General features: G+C 52.1%; 1 protein-coding gene across 10 annotated transcripts in view; it reads left to right on the forward strand.

Moving 5' to 3' along the window:
- RALGPS1 (Ral GEF with PH domain and SH3 binding motif 1) overlaps positions 1-19,365 on the forward strand; it is a 222,733-nt gene that overhangs the window by 168,666 nt on the left and 34,702 nt on the right. For all 10 annotated transcript variants that reach the window (XM_021691186.1, XM_021691188.1, XM_021691187.1 and 7 more), the window contains 3 exons: positions 3,997-4,134; positions 6,458-6,551; positions 11,018-11,085. In XM_021691186.1, the coding sequence (XP_021546861.1) occupies positions 3,997-4,134; positions 6,458-6,551; positions 11,018-11,085 (300 nt within the window). The remainder of the gene's footprint in view (positions 1-3,996; positions 4,135-6,457; positions 6,552-11,017; positions 11,086-19,365) is intronic.

Below are 19,365 nucleotides of genomic sequence, written 5' to 3' on the forward strand. Positions count from 1 at the left end.
CTGGGGTAAACGAAGGCCTGACAATATGGCGGGACAGACCCGTGTTCAGTCCTGCCTCGGCCACTTCCCAGCTGTGTGGCCTCACACAGGCGAAGCAACTTTCCCAGCTTCAGTTTCTACTTCTGTAAAGAGCGAGATAAAACCTCTGTGGCAGCTGTGTTATTGTTATGATCCCGTAATCTGGGCAAAGCTCTTAGCTTAGGACCTGGCACGTAGTAAGTGCTCCGTGTTGTTATTACTTAAATATTCAATTAATTTGATTAAATATTAAATTTTAGGGTGAGGTGGGCGGGAGATACAGGCTTCCAGTTGTGGAATGAGTAAGTCACGGGAGTAAAAGGCCCAGCGGGAGGAATATAGTCAGTGATACTGTGACAGCGTGTGTGGTGACGGATGGCGGCTACACCTGTGAGCACAGCAGAATGTATAAACTCGTGAGTCACCGTGTTGTACACCCGAAACTAATGCAACATTGCGTGTCCACTACACTCAAATAAAGTAATTTAAAAAGGAAATAAATACTGGATTTTAAATACATTTATGAAAATATTATTTCTGTATTTTACTATTATTAGCACTTGACTCTCAGTGTCTCTATCTTCACCTACAAAACGGGGGTAGTAATGCACTTCGCAAGGTTATTGTGTGGCTTACATAAAATCTGCCTTTATTCATGCAGTCCTTCATTCAGCTAGTGTTTAGCCAGCAGCTCCTGCGTGCTCTCTTGCAGCTGCTGGGGACTGAGCTCTGGAGCAAGACCCACTTCCTGCTCTGAGGACTTTTAAGTCTGATGAGGGAATCAGACGTTAAATACACGAATGATGCAGATAAGTGTCGTATTGCACTTGTGAGCACTAACTGTATGTGGTGCCTGACCACAGTGCAGGCACAGGGCAAGTGGGAGGTGACTGCTTACGATTTCATTACGGTTTAGGCTTTTAAATATTTCCAGTTATGGGCCAATAACTATGCTGAAATGATTTCCCCTGGATTTGCACAGAATGAACTGTAAAAGATTTGCTGCCTTTGGGACAGTTTCTGTTGTGGGACTGAAAGGATGTTTAGATGGAGTTTCTGTGCAGGCATTACCAAGGCTCAAGGTCTGCCCAGGTTGCTGGGGACAGGCCTTTTTGGGGAGCCCCCCCTCAATCCTCAGCGTGTCACGGTGTTGGCCTGTACTCTGAGGCCCTGGGGGGTAGACAGATGTTGGAGTCTGCATGTTTTGTGGAGGGGGAATTAGCCCCGATGGAGTAGTGAGCTCCCTGTGCCCCCCAGGGTGCAAGCGGGCACTGGGGGCTAGAAATGGTGTGCCACCTCTTAGAAGGAGAGCATCTCCTGGCCTCCCTTTGCATAACAGGGACCTGAGAAGAAGCAGAGGGGCCAGCTTCAGTCCTCGAAGGGCAGCACAGAACAAGCCTTCCAGGCTGAGGGTGTTATTTGAGAAAAGCCAATTCCCCGTGTGTTTCTGAGGCCAGTGAGTGGGTCGGAACACAAGCGCTGGAGCCGGACAGACCTGGGCTCCACTCCCACATACCCACTGTGAGGCCTAGACAGGTTTCTTAATCTCTCTGAGCTTTCGTTATCTCCTCCACCCTCAGGGGTTGATGGCAGGGTCACATGGGTAAAGAGGTAAGTTCCCAGCTTGTCGTGGAGCTTCCGGAAGCCCCCGTTCTCCACCTCCCCTTCCCTTATCCTGCTCCCCAGAGTCTCTGCTTCTGGCTGAGCCTTCGTTCTGCCACTCAGTCAGCTAGGTTCAAGTCTGCACAGATTTTGCAGCTAGAACAGAGGTGCCACGTGTCCCCTATCCCACCACCTCATGCTCGGCACCAGAGGATACTTTTTGTTGTGGTTGAAGCAGTAATGGGATTTTCAGGATTGCCTCTGCTGAATCCTTGGGGAGGTAACTGAATTACATTTTTAAGAAGGAAGAGGCAAAACAAGATCCAAAGAGAGAATCCATCTGTGGATTTCAACCTACAAAACTTGGAGCTTCCATACAAGGGAAATTATTTCTAATTATTAAAATTTTGGAAACATGGTGCCACTAGAAAGAAAGGAAGTAGAAATGGCTCCAATTAGAAGTGCTAGCCTATGTTTCTATGATTTAATGGTTTCCCGTAACAATGTGTAGCTATTTTTAAAGCAGACGAATGACTCATGGTATCCAGCACCAGCGGTCCACTGTGATGGCAGGAAGCTTGTGCTCTGGGGAGGGAGGCTTGGGTTCGACTCCCACCTCCATCATTTACCAGCTGTGTGGCCTGGAGCAAGTTATACACCCCCTCTGCATTTCCTTTTCCTCCTCTATAAAATGGGTTGTTGTAAGGATTAATAAGATATTGCATGTATAAGTCAGTGCAGTGCTTGTCCATCCATGCAAAAAAACCCACTTTTATATTTAAATACTGGGCTAACTGTATTTGTCATAATTCTTAGTAGTTTAATAGTAAACTTTTAAGGCTATAAATTTTCCTCTGAGTACCACTTTGGTCAAATTCATACAGTTTGATATATAGTGTTCTTACTGACATTATCTTCACATAGTTTGTTTTATATTTTTTGCTTTTTCTTTGACCTGAGAGTTGCATATGAGTGTGTGTGTGTGTGTGTTTTCTAATTAGTTAGAATTCTTTCTATATTTATTGTTAAATCCTAGATGTATTGTAGTAAGGTCAAAGCATGTGGGTAATACAGCATTTACTTTTTGGAACTTACTGAGCATTTCTTTATAGTCTAATATAGAACCAATTTTTGTAAGTATTCCATAGGTATTTGGAAAGAATGATTTTCATTTATATAACACCAAGCTTGTTAATTTCATTACTCAATATTCATATATGCACAGATACGTATATATACCTGCACGTGCGTGTATATTTTTGTAGTTATACACGTGCCCACAGCTGCATGCATGTGAGCATGCACAAGTGCACACACACACACACACACACATTCTGGAAGAGACATGCCAAAGGCTCCTTCTGTGATTGTGGCTTTGTTGAACTCACTTCATTTCCGGCAGTTTTTTGCTTTGTATATTTTGATGCAGTGTTGCTTTGTGCATAGAAATTTGTAGTCATTACATCTTCTCAATCAGCTGTGCTTTTCATTAATATCAGTTCCTTCTCTTTGCCTTGTCCAGTGTTTTCTGCCTTGAATTCTGCTTTATGTTGCTACTCCTGCTCAGCCCACCAGTATCATAGATGTCATGGCAGTGCTTATGGAGGGCTGCTGGGACGACATCCCATCCGTTGTCCACGCACACCTCCAGAGAGCCTGGGGTGTGGATCATGCTGTACAGCCAGTCCTTCCCTCCCATCGCTGGCCGAATCCCAGCTGGGGTGATGCCAGGAGGCTGTGCCGAGGCTCACCACTGGCCTATCATAACCATGTTTTCATATCACACATTACTTTCTTATGAAGCACCCTCAAGAAAATTCTCTATCTAGCCTTAGTTCTTTGTACCAAGGACTATTGTTTTTTTTTATTTCTTCTTTTAGTTAATTTGCGATTTTGGGGTGTGTGTGCGTGCATGTGTGTTTGTATGTGTGTGTGAGGATAGAAAAAGAGGCAGACACATAGCTAAGTGAATAAATAAAAAACCGAATTCAGTCCAAATGGGCATTGTCCTGGATAGGACACCTTAGATCTATCCAACGCCATCGTTGGTGAAAAATACAAGTATCTGTCCCTTTCATGTCCTGTTATTTTCCAGTTGGGTTACGGGTAAAAACTCTCCTTGTGGCTGGAGAGTATATGAACTAGAAATGCTAAAATCTTCCTAGCATTCATTTTGGTTGTCACTCAGAAGCTTGATTGCAGTGGAGCAGTCTATGTGAGAAATTAGTAGTCGGGATTGGAAGTGAAGTCAGAATAGTATCTTGGTTTTCCAGAAGTCACCCTTTATACCTTCTAGCACAGCAGTGCTGTTTTGTGCTATTTTGGTCTGATTCACGATGAGTGCCCACCGTTACTAAATACCTTCTTTAATTTTAGGGATCTATCTTCTGGATTTAATCTACATTGATTCTGCATATCCTGCCTCGGGCAGCATCATGGAAAACGAACAAAGATCCAATCAGATGAACAATATTCTCCGAATAATCGCTGATTTACAAGTTTCCTGCAGCTACGGTTAGTACCCCTGGTTGCTGGAATTGTGAAATCTTACATCACTGAAATTTGGATTCAGCACCTTATCAGTGAGAAAGTTATAGAAAACTCTACAAAGCTCTTCATTTTAATATCTTGAGCATCCAACATGTGCTGGACCCTTTACCCACAGGCTTGATCCTCAAAGACTGTGAAAACTAGTTGTTCCCATCTCTGTGTTACAGACAAGGAGACCGAGGCTGAAAATAGTTCAGTTGCGTGTCTAATAAGATAACACATCTGGGGAGCGGTGGGGCCCAGGTCTTTCTGGCTCCCAGGTCATTCATCCATGAAGAGCTTTGTGGGCAGCCCCTGGGCAGCTCTCCTCCAAGAGGATTCAGGGACCCAGGTTCCTTCATGTTGTGGCTCTGCCATGTCCTATGGCCTCAGGGTCCACTAGTGGACTCTGCATCCATCTGGCAGATGCAGGAGGAGAGAGAATCATACAAGAGTAGGTTTTACAGACCAGATTTGTACATGGTGCTCATCACTTCTGCTGGGGAGGCTAGGAACTGTAATCTAGCTGTGGGCCTAGCAGAAAAAGGGAGATGACTTGGTAAAAACTGGCCAGGCTCTGCTACATATGACCGGATCTAAAGTATGACCAGTTGTCAGAGATGGGGTTGAGGAACAGAGAAGTCAGAACGCTGGATGGGCCATCCATGCAGATGTTGATTTCACCCAGGATGACAGTGGACTCTGGGGTGTGGAACGCAACTGTGAGCCAGGTGTCCAGGTCCCTCAGGAAGGGACAAGAATGACAAGGTCCGCCAGCCGGGAGGAGTCAGCAATGAAGAGGGGAGTAGGTGGTAGAGCTGCAGAAATGTGCCTCTGCAGAGCTGGGTTCTCACAAGCCGGTGGAGGAATAAAAGTCTGGAAGCAGCAAAGGGGGACAGGAAGGAAACCAATCCCCCATGCAGTCAACCCCACATGGGGTACAAGGGCACGAGAAGACTAAACAGCTTCCGTTTGGGAAGGCCACAGGGAAGCCAGGGTGCGGTTCTGTGGGGCGGGCTTGCTGAAGCAGAAGCCACCCCCTGCCCCCCCCGGCCCCAAACCCCTGCACAGGTGCTTCCAGATCAGCTGTCCTGACTGGAGGAGAAGCGAGGGGTCCAGACTCCCCGTACAGTCCTCCCCTGCCCAGGCCCTTTCCATTCACAAGTAAGTCAGCACTCGCTGACCCACTGGCCTGCAGGGCGATACACGGCTTTGGGGTCAGACAGACCCGGGCTCACATCTCAGCTCTGCCTCCTGAAAAGTCACTTCCTCGTCTCTAAGTGTGAGGTTTTCTCATCGGTAAAAATGGGGACATAATGCGTGCAGAGGCCTTAGCACATCCAGCATTTCATTAGAGCTCAGTAAATCCTCGTACGACTGTCACCCTCATTCAGATGTCATCAGCTTCGTGAAGCAGGTGTCATTATCCCCAGGACGAGAACACTGAGGCTCTAGAGAAACAGAATGACATGTTCCAAATCTTGCAGTTAAGGGGCAGGGCCACCAGGAGCTCCTCACAGCACCTGGATGCACGTCCCCAAGTGTGAGGGGCCCTCCCCACCCCCTTTCTGCTCCTCTTCACAGCCCCCTTTACTGCCTCCCCCTCTTCCCTCAGCTTGCTCTGTCCCACCCCATGAGGAATGGCAGAGAGGACTCTAGAGGATTTCTGACCGCCTTGGAGTGCAGGGACCATGAAGGTGTGTGGATGGTATCTGGGAAAGAGGTGGGATGCAGTGTGGCCAAGGCATCCGGTGACAGGGTTGAAACCTGGCTCTGCCACGTCTCAATGATGTGATCTTTGCCAACTGCCATAGTTTCTTTCTCTGTGCAGTGGGCATATTATTCCCCCCAAATGAGGGAGGTGTGACAGTTAAAGCAGATGCCTTCTGGAAACCACCTGGTACATAGCCTGGTGCAGAACAGGTGCCCAGGCGTCTAGGCCCCTCCCACTCTTCCCAGGATGGAGCAGCTCCAGCCCAAGCTGTGCTAGGACCTGGGTTGGACCTCTGCACTGGGCTGGAGGGGGTTTGTTCATTCATCTCTCATTCTTGTCATGCAGGGGATGAGAGGTTTGCCCAGTTTCCCCAGTGGAAACCTGTTTAAGGGCGCAGACACCCAGCTCTGGTCTGTTCTGGGGGCCTTTCTCTCCCCAGCCAGGGAACTGTGGTGACTTCAGGGTCTGTGGTCTGTGGCCCAGCCATCTGAGAGGTGGGCACTCCTGGAGGGCAGATTGAATCAGTGATTCCTACACTTCTCATTCGGGGTTGGGGAGAGACTGAAGCCTGTGGGTTCTGTCCGTGTGTTGCAGATCACCTCACAACCCTGCCCCACGTGCAGAAGTACCTGAAGTCCGTACGCTACATCGAAGAGCTCCAGAAGTTTGTGGAAGATGACAACTACAAGTGAGTGCCCGCTCTCTCGCCTCCTGTCCCCTTTGGGACCAGTGAGCTGCCACCTGCGGGGCTTGCAAAAGGTCACCGCAGCAGCACCCGTAAACCAGCACACATGAGCACAAGCACGTAATGCGACCTCTGGCCCCAGCCGCCCAGCCCTGTAGATCTGAGGACATCGTTCTGTCAGCTTCTCGGCCTGGCTTTCCCATATTGCATGGGCAGCATGAACTTGGACTCCACGGCTGTGCGTGGTGCAGGCTTTGTGCTCCGGGTCCTCACAAGTGACTCCCCCCCACGCACCCCTGCTCACAGCGCTGGGTGGAGGGGCAGCGCTCCAGCCATGCCTCTAGGCTGACAGTTCTTCAAGAGCCTGTTTCGTGGACTAGGCAGCTCCCTGCGGCCCCAGCTTTCTGCAGGACTCTCACCATCTGGCGGTGGCTGAGGCCTCATCTCCATCCCACGCAGCCCTTTGGAGTAGACTCGCTTCCCACAAAGACACCTGTGGGCCCTTTGTCCTCATCTTCCCCTCACCCTGCTCTGGCTTTCAGTTGGTTCTTCATTTGCGGCACCTGGGAATTTATCCAGCATTTCTATGTATTTAGAGGCAGAAGGAGGATTTTTCAGATCAACTCTGTCTGCCACATTGATTGGATATCCTCTTGGTTCATTTTGAGCTTGAGGCCAACCAAGAGTCTCAGTACTTTTCGTATGACCTGATATATCAAGGCAGATCTCAGCCATCTGGTAACTGATCATTTCCCCCTAAATGCCAACTTTACATATGTTCTTTCAAATCTCATCTTATTGGCTGCTTCCAGGTGTCATGTTCCTTTGAATCCCATTATCCAATATATATATTTTTTATCTCTTCCAGCTTTGTATCGGAAATTTGACCAGTTTGATTACTTGGTCTTCATCAAAATCACTGAAAATTGTAGGGAACTGTGGCCACTAGAGACACCTCTGGTCACTCCTGATGTGCTCACTAGGACCCTGGGGACGGCTGTTGAACCAGCTCCACATCTGGCCATGTCTACAGTAGTGGTTCTCCACCTTCGCTGTGAATCAGAATCACCTGGGAGGCTTTATAACCATCCATATGTTTGTGGTGGAGCCTGGAAATTTGTATTTTTTCAAAGCTCCCTGGGTGGTTCTAATAATTAGCCATCTTTGGGAACATAGACATGTCTTTAGTTGTTATTGTATAATATTTTGTTAGAGCAGAGGAGAATATGAAATTGTGATCTATTACATAATAGTAACAACAACAGATGAAGGCCAGAGATTACCATTAAAATTATGTTTGCCACAATTTAAACTCATTTTGCTTACAAAGCATTTGCTGTTCCTGAAAAGAGTACCCCAGAGTGTGAAATTATTCCCACTTAGGTTCTGGGATAATATTTTCCATTCATGTGTCTGTAGTACAATTAAAGAGACAGCAGTTTTTCATTAACACTAATCCTTTAAGGAGAAAAATGGTCTATAAATACTTCTGGCCATGAGATAATCCTTGGACAAGCTGCAGGTTGTGAGTAATTACTCCTTCCATTCTGAAGGACACTGAACACCCCCTGCGCTTACTGCTAGCCAGTCAGCCTGGATTTTACAAAGGCCCTTTGTTGTGGTCCAAGTGGGCAAACCAAGGAAAGATGCCTGCACTCTCCCCGCCAGGGCCTGGACCATGGATGGGTTCCCTCCCCAGGGAGGCCCCAGCTCTGAGTGACACAGGACATGCAGGGCTTGTGATTCTGCTTGAGGAACCCATGTCCGATGGCCCAACTCATGTCCCAAAACTTGCTCCCCACCCAAAAGGATGCAGTGGCTTTGTTATTACGGAATGATGGAGCATTTCTGAAAACCCTCCCCCATCTGCTTGGGAGATACTTTGCCACGGGACCCAAACAGTGCTTATTTTTCTCGACTCTTTGTCCATTTTATCTTATTTAAGAAAAATTACCCAAATTCTTACCACTTAGAAAGCATGACCTTTAACATTAGGTGAACATAATTTTAGACATTTTTTAATGCATAGGAAGTGCATAGAGACACAGAGAAAGATGGACAGATGGTTGGATGGAATGATAGAACTTATTAAAATTGGATCATGCTACACTTGCTATTTTTAATGGAAAGTATTTTAATTTAACCAGAAAAAGGAGCTGAAATAAAATGTAAGGAATTAGCTGCTCTTCAAATAAATACTTCTTCAGCACAAGAGATATAATTTCCTAAAAGAGCCTTCTAAGATTACTAAGAGAGGTCGGGAAAAACATGAAGAGGTTTGAGCCAGTGAATCCTGTTTTAACCAGTTCTCCACTGTGCACAGGGTCAGTTGACTGGATACGAAAGATGAGAACGTCAGCCCTCTCCCCCGCCTTCACCTCCCGTTCACCATCTTCCAATTTTTTGTTAGTCGTGTTATTATTACTACACAGTCCAAGTTTATGTCATACACATTATGTTCAGGAACCATCATTCCTACTGGTTAGTGTTTTTAAACAGATTCAATTCTTACCACCTCCACAGCTTTTCCATTCTTGGAGTCGTTATTTTAACAACTCCCTTATTTAGCCGGATTTCCCCATGGGGCAGGTTTTCGCAAGTCCTGCACGCTCTGATTTCCCTCGTGGAAACGTCCGCATGTGACGGCCTCGCCTCACAGCCCCGCGTGCCTCTGCGCCTCTCCCCCAGCACTTGCAGACCCTGCTCCCGTTGCCTTCTGACACCAGATGCTGCTGTAGAGAAGTCTGAGCAGTCTGATCCTTTCCTCTTGTAAGTGACTTGCTTTATCTGCCTGGTGGGTGAAGGATTCCTTGGAGTTCAAAGGCACAACAAGAGGAATGGTTCAGAGTGGAGTGTTCTGTACCAAATTTCCCTGGAACATGGCATGCCCTTTCTTCATTTCAGAGGGATTCTTTGGGTTATCTTTGACTTCTTCTGTGCCATTTCTTGGCTTTCCTCTTTCAGGGATTCCAGGCATCCATACATTGGGTGCTGTCTGCCTTCCATGTCCCCTAGCTTCTTCCTAGAAGCTATAATCTCTGTCTTTTCCTCACAGACGCTCAGACAATCTGTCTCTACTTAGATATTCATCTGATCCTTGATTGGTCCCCTAGGACCCCAGTCTCCCTTTCCATGTTACTCCTTTGTGTCATCATCTCATTTTTCAGGTCTTGCTTTATTCAACCCATGTTCCAAATAAGCTGTTCTCCTGCTCAAAGCACTTGGGGGGATTTCCTTGTATCCCTGGGGGCTGCCTCCTGGGCTGAGCGATGTGGACACTGCTCTGTTCCTCTTTCTTTCCTTTTTTTGTGTGAGAGGATGTTTGCTAGGTTGCCGTACCATTTCTTTTTGTCTTCCTCCCGTTTGAGAAGCTGCATCTGGATATTCCATGGCTTGGATGGAGGGCGTCGACATCTGGCCCCGTTCCCACGTATGTGAGGTGGGCTGGCTTCTCCTCCTGCCGTGCTGTGAGGTCAGGGTGCTTTGTCTTTACCTTCTTCTTTAGCCTGGGGGGGAATGCAGGGCTCAGACTCCCACGAGGCAGGGAGCACGCAGTGTGTTTTAGATGGGGGGGCTCTATTAAAAGGCCTGTATCAGGGTTTCCTCCACCTCACTGGGGGCTGCATCCCAGTCCAGAAAGGGGCGCCCCCAGGTTTCAAATCACCCCCTCAAGGGAACCTTCATTTCTGCCAGAGTATCCACCATGCTGTCCACCCATTTCATCCATTTCTTGCCAATATCTGGTGCCACTCTGAAGAGGGAGAAAGGTAGGGACTCTTGCTCAGACCTACCGAGAAGCCTCGGAGGGCAGGATACTGGAGCCCTGCTGTGTCACACCTCTTGGTCAAACTCCGCAATCCTCCTTTTCTTTCCTTGGCTGCAAGTTTCTGAAGTTCATGGCTTCAGTTCATGCCCCGTTTCTTGTTGAGTTGCAGCTGGTAAATTCTTCTACTCCTAAGCCTTCCTAATTATTTGTTGGTTTTGTTGGGAGAGGGGGAGTCTGGCATCTGGCTTCACTCCACCATTTTCACCCAGAGGTTCTTAATCAGTGCTTAAAAGATAATAATAATAATTATTATTATTATTGAGGTGCCAGTCCTCATAACACGTCCATTGCCTGTGCCTCTCTGGGGCCTCTGAGAAGGGGGGTGCAGTGTAATGATTAAAAACCCTGATTTCAGGTCAGCCAGGCCTGGGTTGGATTGCCTGCCCTGCCACTCGCTAGCCCATGAATTTGGGGAAGCTACTTAACCTTGCTACTGCTGTTTCCTCATCTGGTAGAAGGAGACAATAAATGTACCTACTCCCCAGGCTTGTCTTGAGATCTGGAGCAGACCCCAAAGGGCTCCTGGGCTCTGAGACTCTAGCCCTTAGCAGCAGTCCTGTCTCCCGAGTCCAAACCCACATGTGATCAGTCCCCCTCTGATACACCAGAGCCCCTCTGATCTCATGAAAATCTTTGTTTCCAGACTGTCACTCAGAATTGAACCGGGAAGCAGCTCTCCGAGACTGGTCTCTTCCAAGGAAGATCTCGCAGGTACTGTAGCCACCTCGAGTGGGGACACACCCACTCACGGCCCAAGCATGGCTGCTGGGGCTGGCCCTGACTGTGACAAGGGCCCAGTTGAGTTGCAGGTTGGCAGACTCCACGGTCCTAGCAGCCCTTGTATACCAACCTTCCAGGCTCCTAATCCATGATGCCCCTGTGGGTCACCTCTGGGCTGGGGCTCCCTGAAAAAGCCTGGGACCCGACAGCCCCAAGAGAGGCCAGATCAGAACCCCAGGTTGGGAACATGCACAGGGTAGAGAAAACCCTAGGTTCTTCTGCAAGTCACCTGGGCCCTTAACATTGGGCCTTCTGCCCAGGCTCGGGTTGATGTGCCCTGGAGGGGGGCTGGTGCATGGGATGCCTGGGGACTTGGTGCCTCCAGACACAGATGGCTCACCCTCCTGGAACATCAGCTTTATTCACGTATTTGGGACATACAAACAGTGTCCCTAGTGATTAAGGGGGTTGGGGACAGGGTTCCCATCAGAGGGATGTAGGTAATAGCCGCAGGATTCTAAAGCAATTGTTGAGGGCCATAGAAGGAACGGTAGCAAACACTAACCATTCAAGACTTTCTTCAGGAGGTAATGCCAAAATTCTGGAGCAGAGTGGGCTCGAATCAAAAGCTTTCAGCCCTTTAGTCTCCTTCAAATTAGTCTAAGTAAGAGGCCTCTGCCACCTTATCTGGTTAGCTTGCCTTAACGGGATAAGCCAAGTCTCTGGCCTTCCCTGCGTGCCAAGAAGCCCCCATAGTCACACTTTCTTTCTACCCTCCGGACAGGGCCAGAGGATTCATCTCCTAGGGCCCCTTCCTGCTGCAGGCTTCCATTACTTCTGCCCCTGCTGTGTCTGACCAGTCCCCACTTCCCGCTCCATGCATGCGGGAGCCATTGAGCGGGGAGTGATGGGAGGGCCTGCCGTGAGCCCGGCCCTTACAGTGAGCCAGGTACGCAGGGAATGAGGCAAAGACTTGCCCACATGGGGCTTAGGCTTTAGCAGGGAGACAGGCAGCAAAGCCATGAGGGGGGCAAGGCGTGGCACAGGAAGTGAGATGGCAGAGGGAGGGTCTTAGCCTTGCCTTGAGGGGCCAGCTCTGCCTCTCTCTAGCGTCTCTCTCCATCCACAGGCCAAACTCGAGCCTCCTCTCTGCCTGAGAGAAGTGAGGCCTCTGGAAGTTTCTCCAGTCAGGCCTCTTGCACATGCCTTGAATGCCTTTCCCTCACGTTTCCATGTTTGGCTCTTGCTCATCGTTCTAAACTCAGAGAGACTTTATTTCAGCTCTTCGTTTCTTTATGACACCCCCATTTGTAATTATTCTCTTTGGTCACTGGGCCTCACTTAATGGGTCACTGGATGAGTCTCCGGCACCTGGCATAATGCTTGTGCTCTACGGATGCTCAAGCCTCCCAGGGTTCGTGGATGAATGGATGAAAGGAAGGAAGGACCAGGCTGAGGCTTCAGGTGGGCCTTTGGTGCACACTAGCCTGGAGCACAAGAGGGGTCTTATTGCTGGAGCCTCATCCCTGAGCCTCAGAGAGCCTCCTCCTCCCCAGTGCCCTGCACACCCACCTGCAGCCCAGGCAGCCTCGCCTCCCGAGCCTCAGCCATGGCAGCAGAGGCCTCCCCTTCCCCCAGGCATCTGTCTGACCCAGATGGTCCCTTCAGTTGACCAGCACCTGCCTCACTACCTCCTCCCTGAAGAAGAGACCAGGGTCCCATCTGTGCCCCCAGCCCGGTTCTGCACTGAGCACTCCTCCTGCTAGGCCGGAGGTTGTAGACCAGGAGCCAGCTCAGAAAACTAGCACTGCTAATTGGGGGCCTCAAGAACTGGCCCTCTCACTGAGCCGGGGGCAGGAAAGGAGGAGCTGTACCGGCCTTTGACCCCTGCCTCCGATGGAATCCAGGGCCTGGGAGCCAGGGCCCGGCCCCTGGCCCAGCCTCCTCAGGGTCCACCAGACCTTCCTGTTTTAGCCACTGTCCCCTCCATCGGCTCTGTCACTTATTAGCCGTGTGAGGTCAGAACCCAGCAAATTAACCGAGCGCCACATCAGCCAGAATCCCGGCAGGAGGCAGAATTACTCCCCTCACCACACCCCGGCTCATACGAAGAGACTTTAATGAAGCTGAAATGGGAATTATGTAAAGAACAGTGAGGCACCAGCACCTCTAGGCTGAGGGACCTGGCAAAGAAAGGGTGTCCCCAACTCCAGCGATTGCTGAGCTGAGGAGGACTCGGCTTCCGAGGGAGCAAACACAACAGTCGGCGTACCTGCCAAGCCTCAGCGTCTCCATCTGTAAAAGCCATAATGCCTCCCTCCCATGGCTGTTGTGGGAACTGACTGAGACCATGGGTGTGAAACCGTCCAGTGCCTGACACACAGTGTAACTTTACTAGGATGATGTGATTGTCGGCAGTATTATGACTGTGCCTCTGTCACTGGATCAGCTTTGGGCTTTGCACGAAACGCCGCCGCCCCGGGGGTGCTTTCCTCCCACCGCACCCCCGCCCCCCTGGTCAGGCCCCTGTTACACCAGGGTTGGCACACTATGGCCCAAATCCAGCCCCCCCCGTTTTTATATTGGACCACACCCGTCCGTTGACATACTGTCTGTTTGCTTTCCGTGACAGTGGCAGAGTTGAGTGGCTGGGACAAAGACCCTGTGGCCTCCAAAGCCTAACATATTCACCGTCTCGCTTTTTACAGAAACTTTGCCGACCCAGTGTTCTGCACTCTGGCCGAGCCGGTCTGTACTTCTCCACAGCCCTTCCCCCTGTGGGGATTAAAGCATTATCTGTGCATATCTGTCCCACGTCTGCCTTCCCCCCAGTGTAAGGACCCTGCCTGGCATCCCCAGAGCCTGGCACTCAGGGGCCCTGGGGAAATAGCTGCGCTCGCCTGCCCTCGCCTCTCCAGCCCGGCCTCTGCTGCCCGGTCTCTGAGCTCCTGGCCGGACCCCTCAGGCGCTGGGCTCTGGGAGGCAGCTCTGGGGCTGCCGACTGCTGACTCCACACTCCCTTCCGGGGAAGTGCTGATGCGGCACTTTCACACAGTGCTGCGAGCCCGGCTCACAGGAGTGTTTTCCACCAGTTTTCCAAAGCCCTGGCTCTCGCCCTGGAAGCAGGATGTTAAGGTTTTCATTGATCACCAGAGGGCCCGGGAGCGTCTGGAAGGCTTCCGAGGCGCTCAGTGGTCCTGGCTTCCCACCCGCAGCCTCGAAGCCTCTCCGAGGACAGAGAAGCGGGTACCGCTGCAGCCTGGGACAGCAGAGGGGTCCTGCGGAGGGTGGGACCAGAGGGGCAGTTCCCAGGAGGCCTTCGCCCATCTGGCAATCAGACCAGGCTGCGTGGCAGGAGCCCGGTCAGGCCCAGGGACAGGAATGTGCCTCTTGCAGTCCCAGGAATGGGAGGCACGCAGCCTCCCTCAGCTCCTCGGGATGGGGGTTTAAGCTCCAGCTCTGGGTTCCCTTTCCAGCAGTCAGGCACCCGCCCCCACACCTGCCAACGAGAGGACCCGAGATGCCTTCATTGGTTCGTGCACTCAGGATATCCAGGCCAAGGGCCTGCTGTGACAGGCCCTTGCAATGAGCCAGGTTCCCAGTGGAACGAGGCAAAGACCTGCCCGCATGGAGCTCGGGCTTTAGCAGGGAGACAGGCAGCAAAAACCATGAGGGCGCAAGGAGGCATGGCACTGGAAGGAGCCAGAGGAGGCCAGCGTGAGCAAAACCAAGGTAGTTGGTGGGCTCCCTGACCCTTCCGTGTGGCTGTGCCCGCTTCTCTCACCAGCTCGCCTGCCTCAGGCACTGAGACCTGCTCTGCTGACCCAGCACTGGGAGGAGCCGGGACTTGGGTCTCTCAGAGGGCTTGGTTAATGTCAATGTGGTCCGGGCTGAGGCTGTGCCCTTCGTGTCTGTGATGGCCCCTGCGCCCCACAGAGAGCTGCCCACTCTCCACCCTGGGGAGTGGCCGTGCCGGCAGCTCCGCACCAACAAATAGACTGTGAGAACGGAAATGGAGAAACCTTCTCAGTTTCTGGGCTGTGGAGGAGAGAGGGCCAGGAATGCCACGTTTTCAATCCCCATCCCCCCTGGATGTAATGTTTCGTTTATATAAATGAACTAATATTTTCCTGGAGAGCAAAAATCATAAAGAACGTTGACCCCCAGAGGGGGCAAGTAATGTTTGTGTGTGCCTTGGAACCGATGAAGACATTTCCAGATTCTGTTAGCCCCGCCTCCTCGTGGCTGAACCAACTGACAGGTTTTCTCTCAAGAGTCCTTGGCAGCAAAGCAAGGCCATGGAAAATCTCAGCACGGGCCTCAGGTTTCTGTACTCGTACCTTTAGACCTGCTCCCCACATACCTCTCTGTCTTCCTTGTCCTACTCCCTTCTGGGGAAAAGCCCTGCTTTGGAGTCGGGCAGACCTGAGTTCACGGCGCGGCTCCAGCCCTTCTCAGCTGTGGGACCTTGGGCCATCGGCTTACTCCCTCCGAGCATTGGTTTTCTCATCGGTGACATGGCCGTAGGAATAAATACTTCACGTAGGCTTACTTCCCAGGACTGAGGCTGTGCCAGGAAAGCCCTCAGCACAGCGCCTAGCACATGCCTGCCACTCAGGATCCCTGGCTCATGGCCTGCACAGGGCAGGCTCCGATGCTGTCCTAATGGAGGGACAGCACCACACAGCTGACAGAGCAGGAGACCGGGCACCGGAGGGCCCTCCCCTCAAGTCCGACTCACCACTCACCAGCTGTGCCGGGGACCACCACTGATAACCAGCCACCCCAGAACCTAGTGGCACAGAACCACCATTTTGTTACAGGCATGGGCTCTGTGGGTCAGGAAATAAGACAGGACACAGTCAGGATGGCTTGTCTCTGGGGCCTCGGCCGGAAGGACTTGAAGGCTGAGAGGGACTCAGTGGCTAGGGGCTGGAATCATCTGGACGCACGTGGTGCTGGCTGTTGACGGGGCCACAGCTGGGGCCGAACACATATGTACGTGTGGCCTCCCACGTGGGCTGGGCATCCTTACCATATGGCAGCCTCAGAGTCGTCAGCTCCTACCTGGCAGTGCTCCCCCAGAGCGAATGTCCCAAGAGCAGAGTGGAAGCTGCGTCACGGCATCTGTGTGACCCCCCTCAGAAGTCACGTGGCCTTGCTTTTGCCACGCTCTGTTGGTCAAGGCAGTCACACAGGCTCGCCCAGGTCCAAGGAGAGGGGACGCAGACCTGACCACTCGACGGGGGCAATGTTGAGAATTTGTGGACATGTGTTGAGACCACCACACCAGCTGGTTCGTGGTAGGGAAACAGAGGCTCAGAAATGATGATGGTGGTGGTGGTGACAGTCGTGATGGTGGTGGTGGCGGGAACTGGCATGCATTGAGCTGGTACTTGCTGCCAGGCACTGTTGTAAGCGCTTCCTGTGTGTTCACTCGGGACCCTCACCCCTACCCTGTGAGGTGAGGGCCGATAGCCTCGTTCTGTAGGGAGAGGTACTGGGGCATTCACCCCCCCATCTCTCGTATGGAAGAAGGAGCAGAGCCAGCTGCTAAGCTCAGGGGTCTGGACTGGTCACCTGTATCCCATGCGTGGAACAAGAGGGATGCACTTGAGGGTCCCAGAGCACCCGGGGCTCTGCCCCCATTGCCCTTTGTGTCTATGCAGTACAGTAATAGAAAGTACAGTGTCTATGCAGTCATCACTGCCTTGGATGACAACCTTGGCACATCCAGGCCTTTCCTAGAGACACTTTTGAGTCACATACTGTCCCTGCTTAGTTCTTAGAAGGCCGGTTCTGTGTAAGAATCACAACTCCAAACCTGATTTGGCATTAAATCTTCTTCACTCCCCCTAGCTGGGGCCTGATCGCTCATGGTCAGGGTTGGGGGTGCTTGGCCCTTCTCCCCACCGGATCGTCCTCTGTCTCTGTTGGCTTGCTAACCTTGGGGCCTGGGGCGAAGGACACAGTCTTAACAGTGGGCGCTGCTGTCTTGGAACCCTCCAGGTGACAATTGGTGTACTGATGCTTCTTCACATGGGTTTCTTGGGTTTTTCAGAGGTCCCCAGGTCTCTTGGCTGGGACATGTGCTAATCCATTCTGGGACTGCTGCAGCTCCTTCACAGAGTCTGTGCCCCTGCCAGCTCCTTGCTGCTTGGGTCCCTGCCAGCCCTTAACTCCATGCTGGCTGTCCTCACAGGGGGCCAGTGTGGTCGGTGGGAGGCCACACCCAGCCTTGTCCTGACAGGCCTGCAAATGCAGCTAGCCCTGGTGTGGCCACCGCTGTCCTCTGGCTGGGGCCATGTGGGCTCCCATGCCTGAGTAAGGCACTAGGAGTCCCCTGGGTCTCCCAACTGCTGGGGACATATTTCAAGCTCCCCAAGTGGTCTGTGGAGACTTTCCCCTCCACTGGAGAGTAGTGAGCAGAAAAAGAGAGCACCCCATGGGCAGGGGTGGGGAGTCCCCTTTTCATAGTCTCCCCCGTTAGCGCTTTTAGATTCTCAGGGTGGATTAAGGGGCTCAGGGGAGGCGCTTGAGAGCCGAGAAGCCAGTGTCTGCCTCTCCACCCTGGAAGTTCACATCTGCTCTGTTCCTCGTCTCTCATCTTAGTCAAGGTCAAGCAGAGGAACAGAGATGCCAGCCCACTTCCGTCCTACTCTGCTGCCCTGTTGTGGCCCAGCTCCGCACATGGCACCAGTGGCTTCCCCGGCCTTGTTTGCTCTGACTCCAGGGAGAAAGCATCTGGGCCTCACCACTGTTGAAGGGGGGATCGGATGCCATTTTTCAGAAAGAAATGACCCGGGGCATTCTGAATGATGTGTGAGCCAGATCTTGGCTCACGGTGAGGACCCGTGAGAGCTGCGTGTATGAGAAACAAAGAATGTGTGTGCCTGTAACACTGACCAGGCTCGTCCATGAAACCTGGCCTGAGAGGGCTTTCTGTGCACAGGGCCCCATGTCCCCGAGTGCCAGAGGGCAGCCCCGGGGAGGGCAGCACACACAGTCAGGAAGCCAGGAACCCCCTTCACCCCGTGCGCCACGTGCGCCACGTGCTCCGATGACGCTGTCAGGAGCCTCAGCTCCAGCCACGGTCACTCCCCTTCTCCAACGCAGACAGGCTCGGGAGGCCGAGGAGCCTGGACGCCGAGCTCCCGGCAGCCCAGGCAGAGGCTGGACTGGAACTCGAGTCTTGTGACTCCGAGTCCCCTCTGCCACAGCTGCCTCCCATTAACTTCCAGTGTGCAAGACTTGGAAAGTAGCCCGTGAGCGGCTGCCGGCTGCCAGACTGCTTCAGTCGGACAGTGCAGACCCAGGGCAGGGACGGGGATGCTGCTGGAAACCCGTGGGAACGAGGCTCCCCGTCCTCCTCTGCAGAGCCCGCCCCTCTGTAGCCAGAACCCCACACCTGGCCCGGACGGCCCCCACCTCCCTGAGCTGGTGCTGATGGGAGACTCTGGTCAACAGGAAATCCCATCTCATTCCTTTGTTACAAGTGGATGGGCGCCGTGAAGGCAAGTGCAGGCCGCTGGAGAGCGAGGGACTGGAGCACCTGGCCCCAAGGATGGGGGTCACCACCCTCTCTGAGAACTCAGGACATGTGTGCCCGCAGCACTGGGCCTGCATCTCAGTGGAAGCCCTCCCGTCGCAAATTGAACCCCTGGCGAAGGGGGCAGGTCAACAGTTCTTGTGCCATTTCTCCCTTCTCCTGAGAGAAACATCTGGCTGAGCAGAAGGTCTTTTCTGGGGTGTTTCAGGCTTGTGTGCTGGTCCACATGGGTGGGCAGAGGAGGACGCTGCTCCCGGCGTGGGCCAGCCGACTCAGGTGGCAGGCTAAGCCCCTCCAGGTTGCTCTCCCTAGACACCTGCACCCAAGGGAAGGAGAGTGTGTTCCAGCCCCAAAGATGGGTGCTGCCTGCACAAGGTGCCTCTGAGGGGCAAGAAGTGACAGCTGAGGACGGGGCTGCTGGGCAGGAAAACAGTGCATCGTTTCTGATGCCTTCCACTAGAATTACAAGTGAAGCCCAAGGATTCATGAATCTAAAATGACACTTTTCTCAAATATTTGTTCTGTTGACCCTGGTTCTACACAAGTTCCTTTTTAGCCTGTTTTCTTCTCATCCCGCAAACGCTGGTTCTGTCCCAGGCCTTCCCTCTTCTCACTGAGTTTACAACTCTGGATAATTTTGCCCACTCCTGGGGCTCCACACCCCCCTGTCTGGATGCATCTGTCCCCGGTGCCATCTGTCTCCTGAACACCGCACCCAGTGG

Source organism: Neomonachus schauinslandi, chromosome 13 (genome assembly GCF_002201575.2).
Source record: "Neomonachus schauinslandi chromosome 13, ASM220157v2, whole genome shotgun sequence".
Taxonomy (NCBI): Eukaryota; Metazoa; Chordata; class Mammalia; order Carnivora; family Phocidae; genus Neomonachus; species Neomonachus schauinslandi.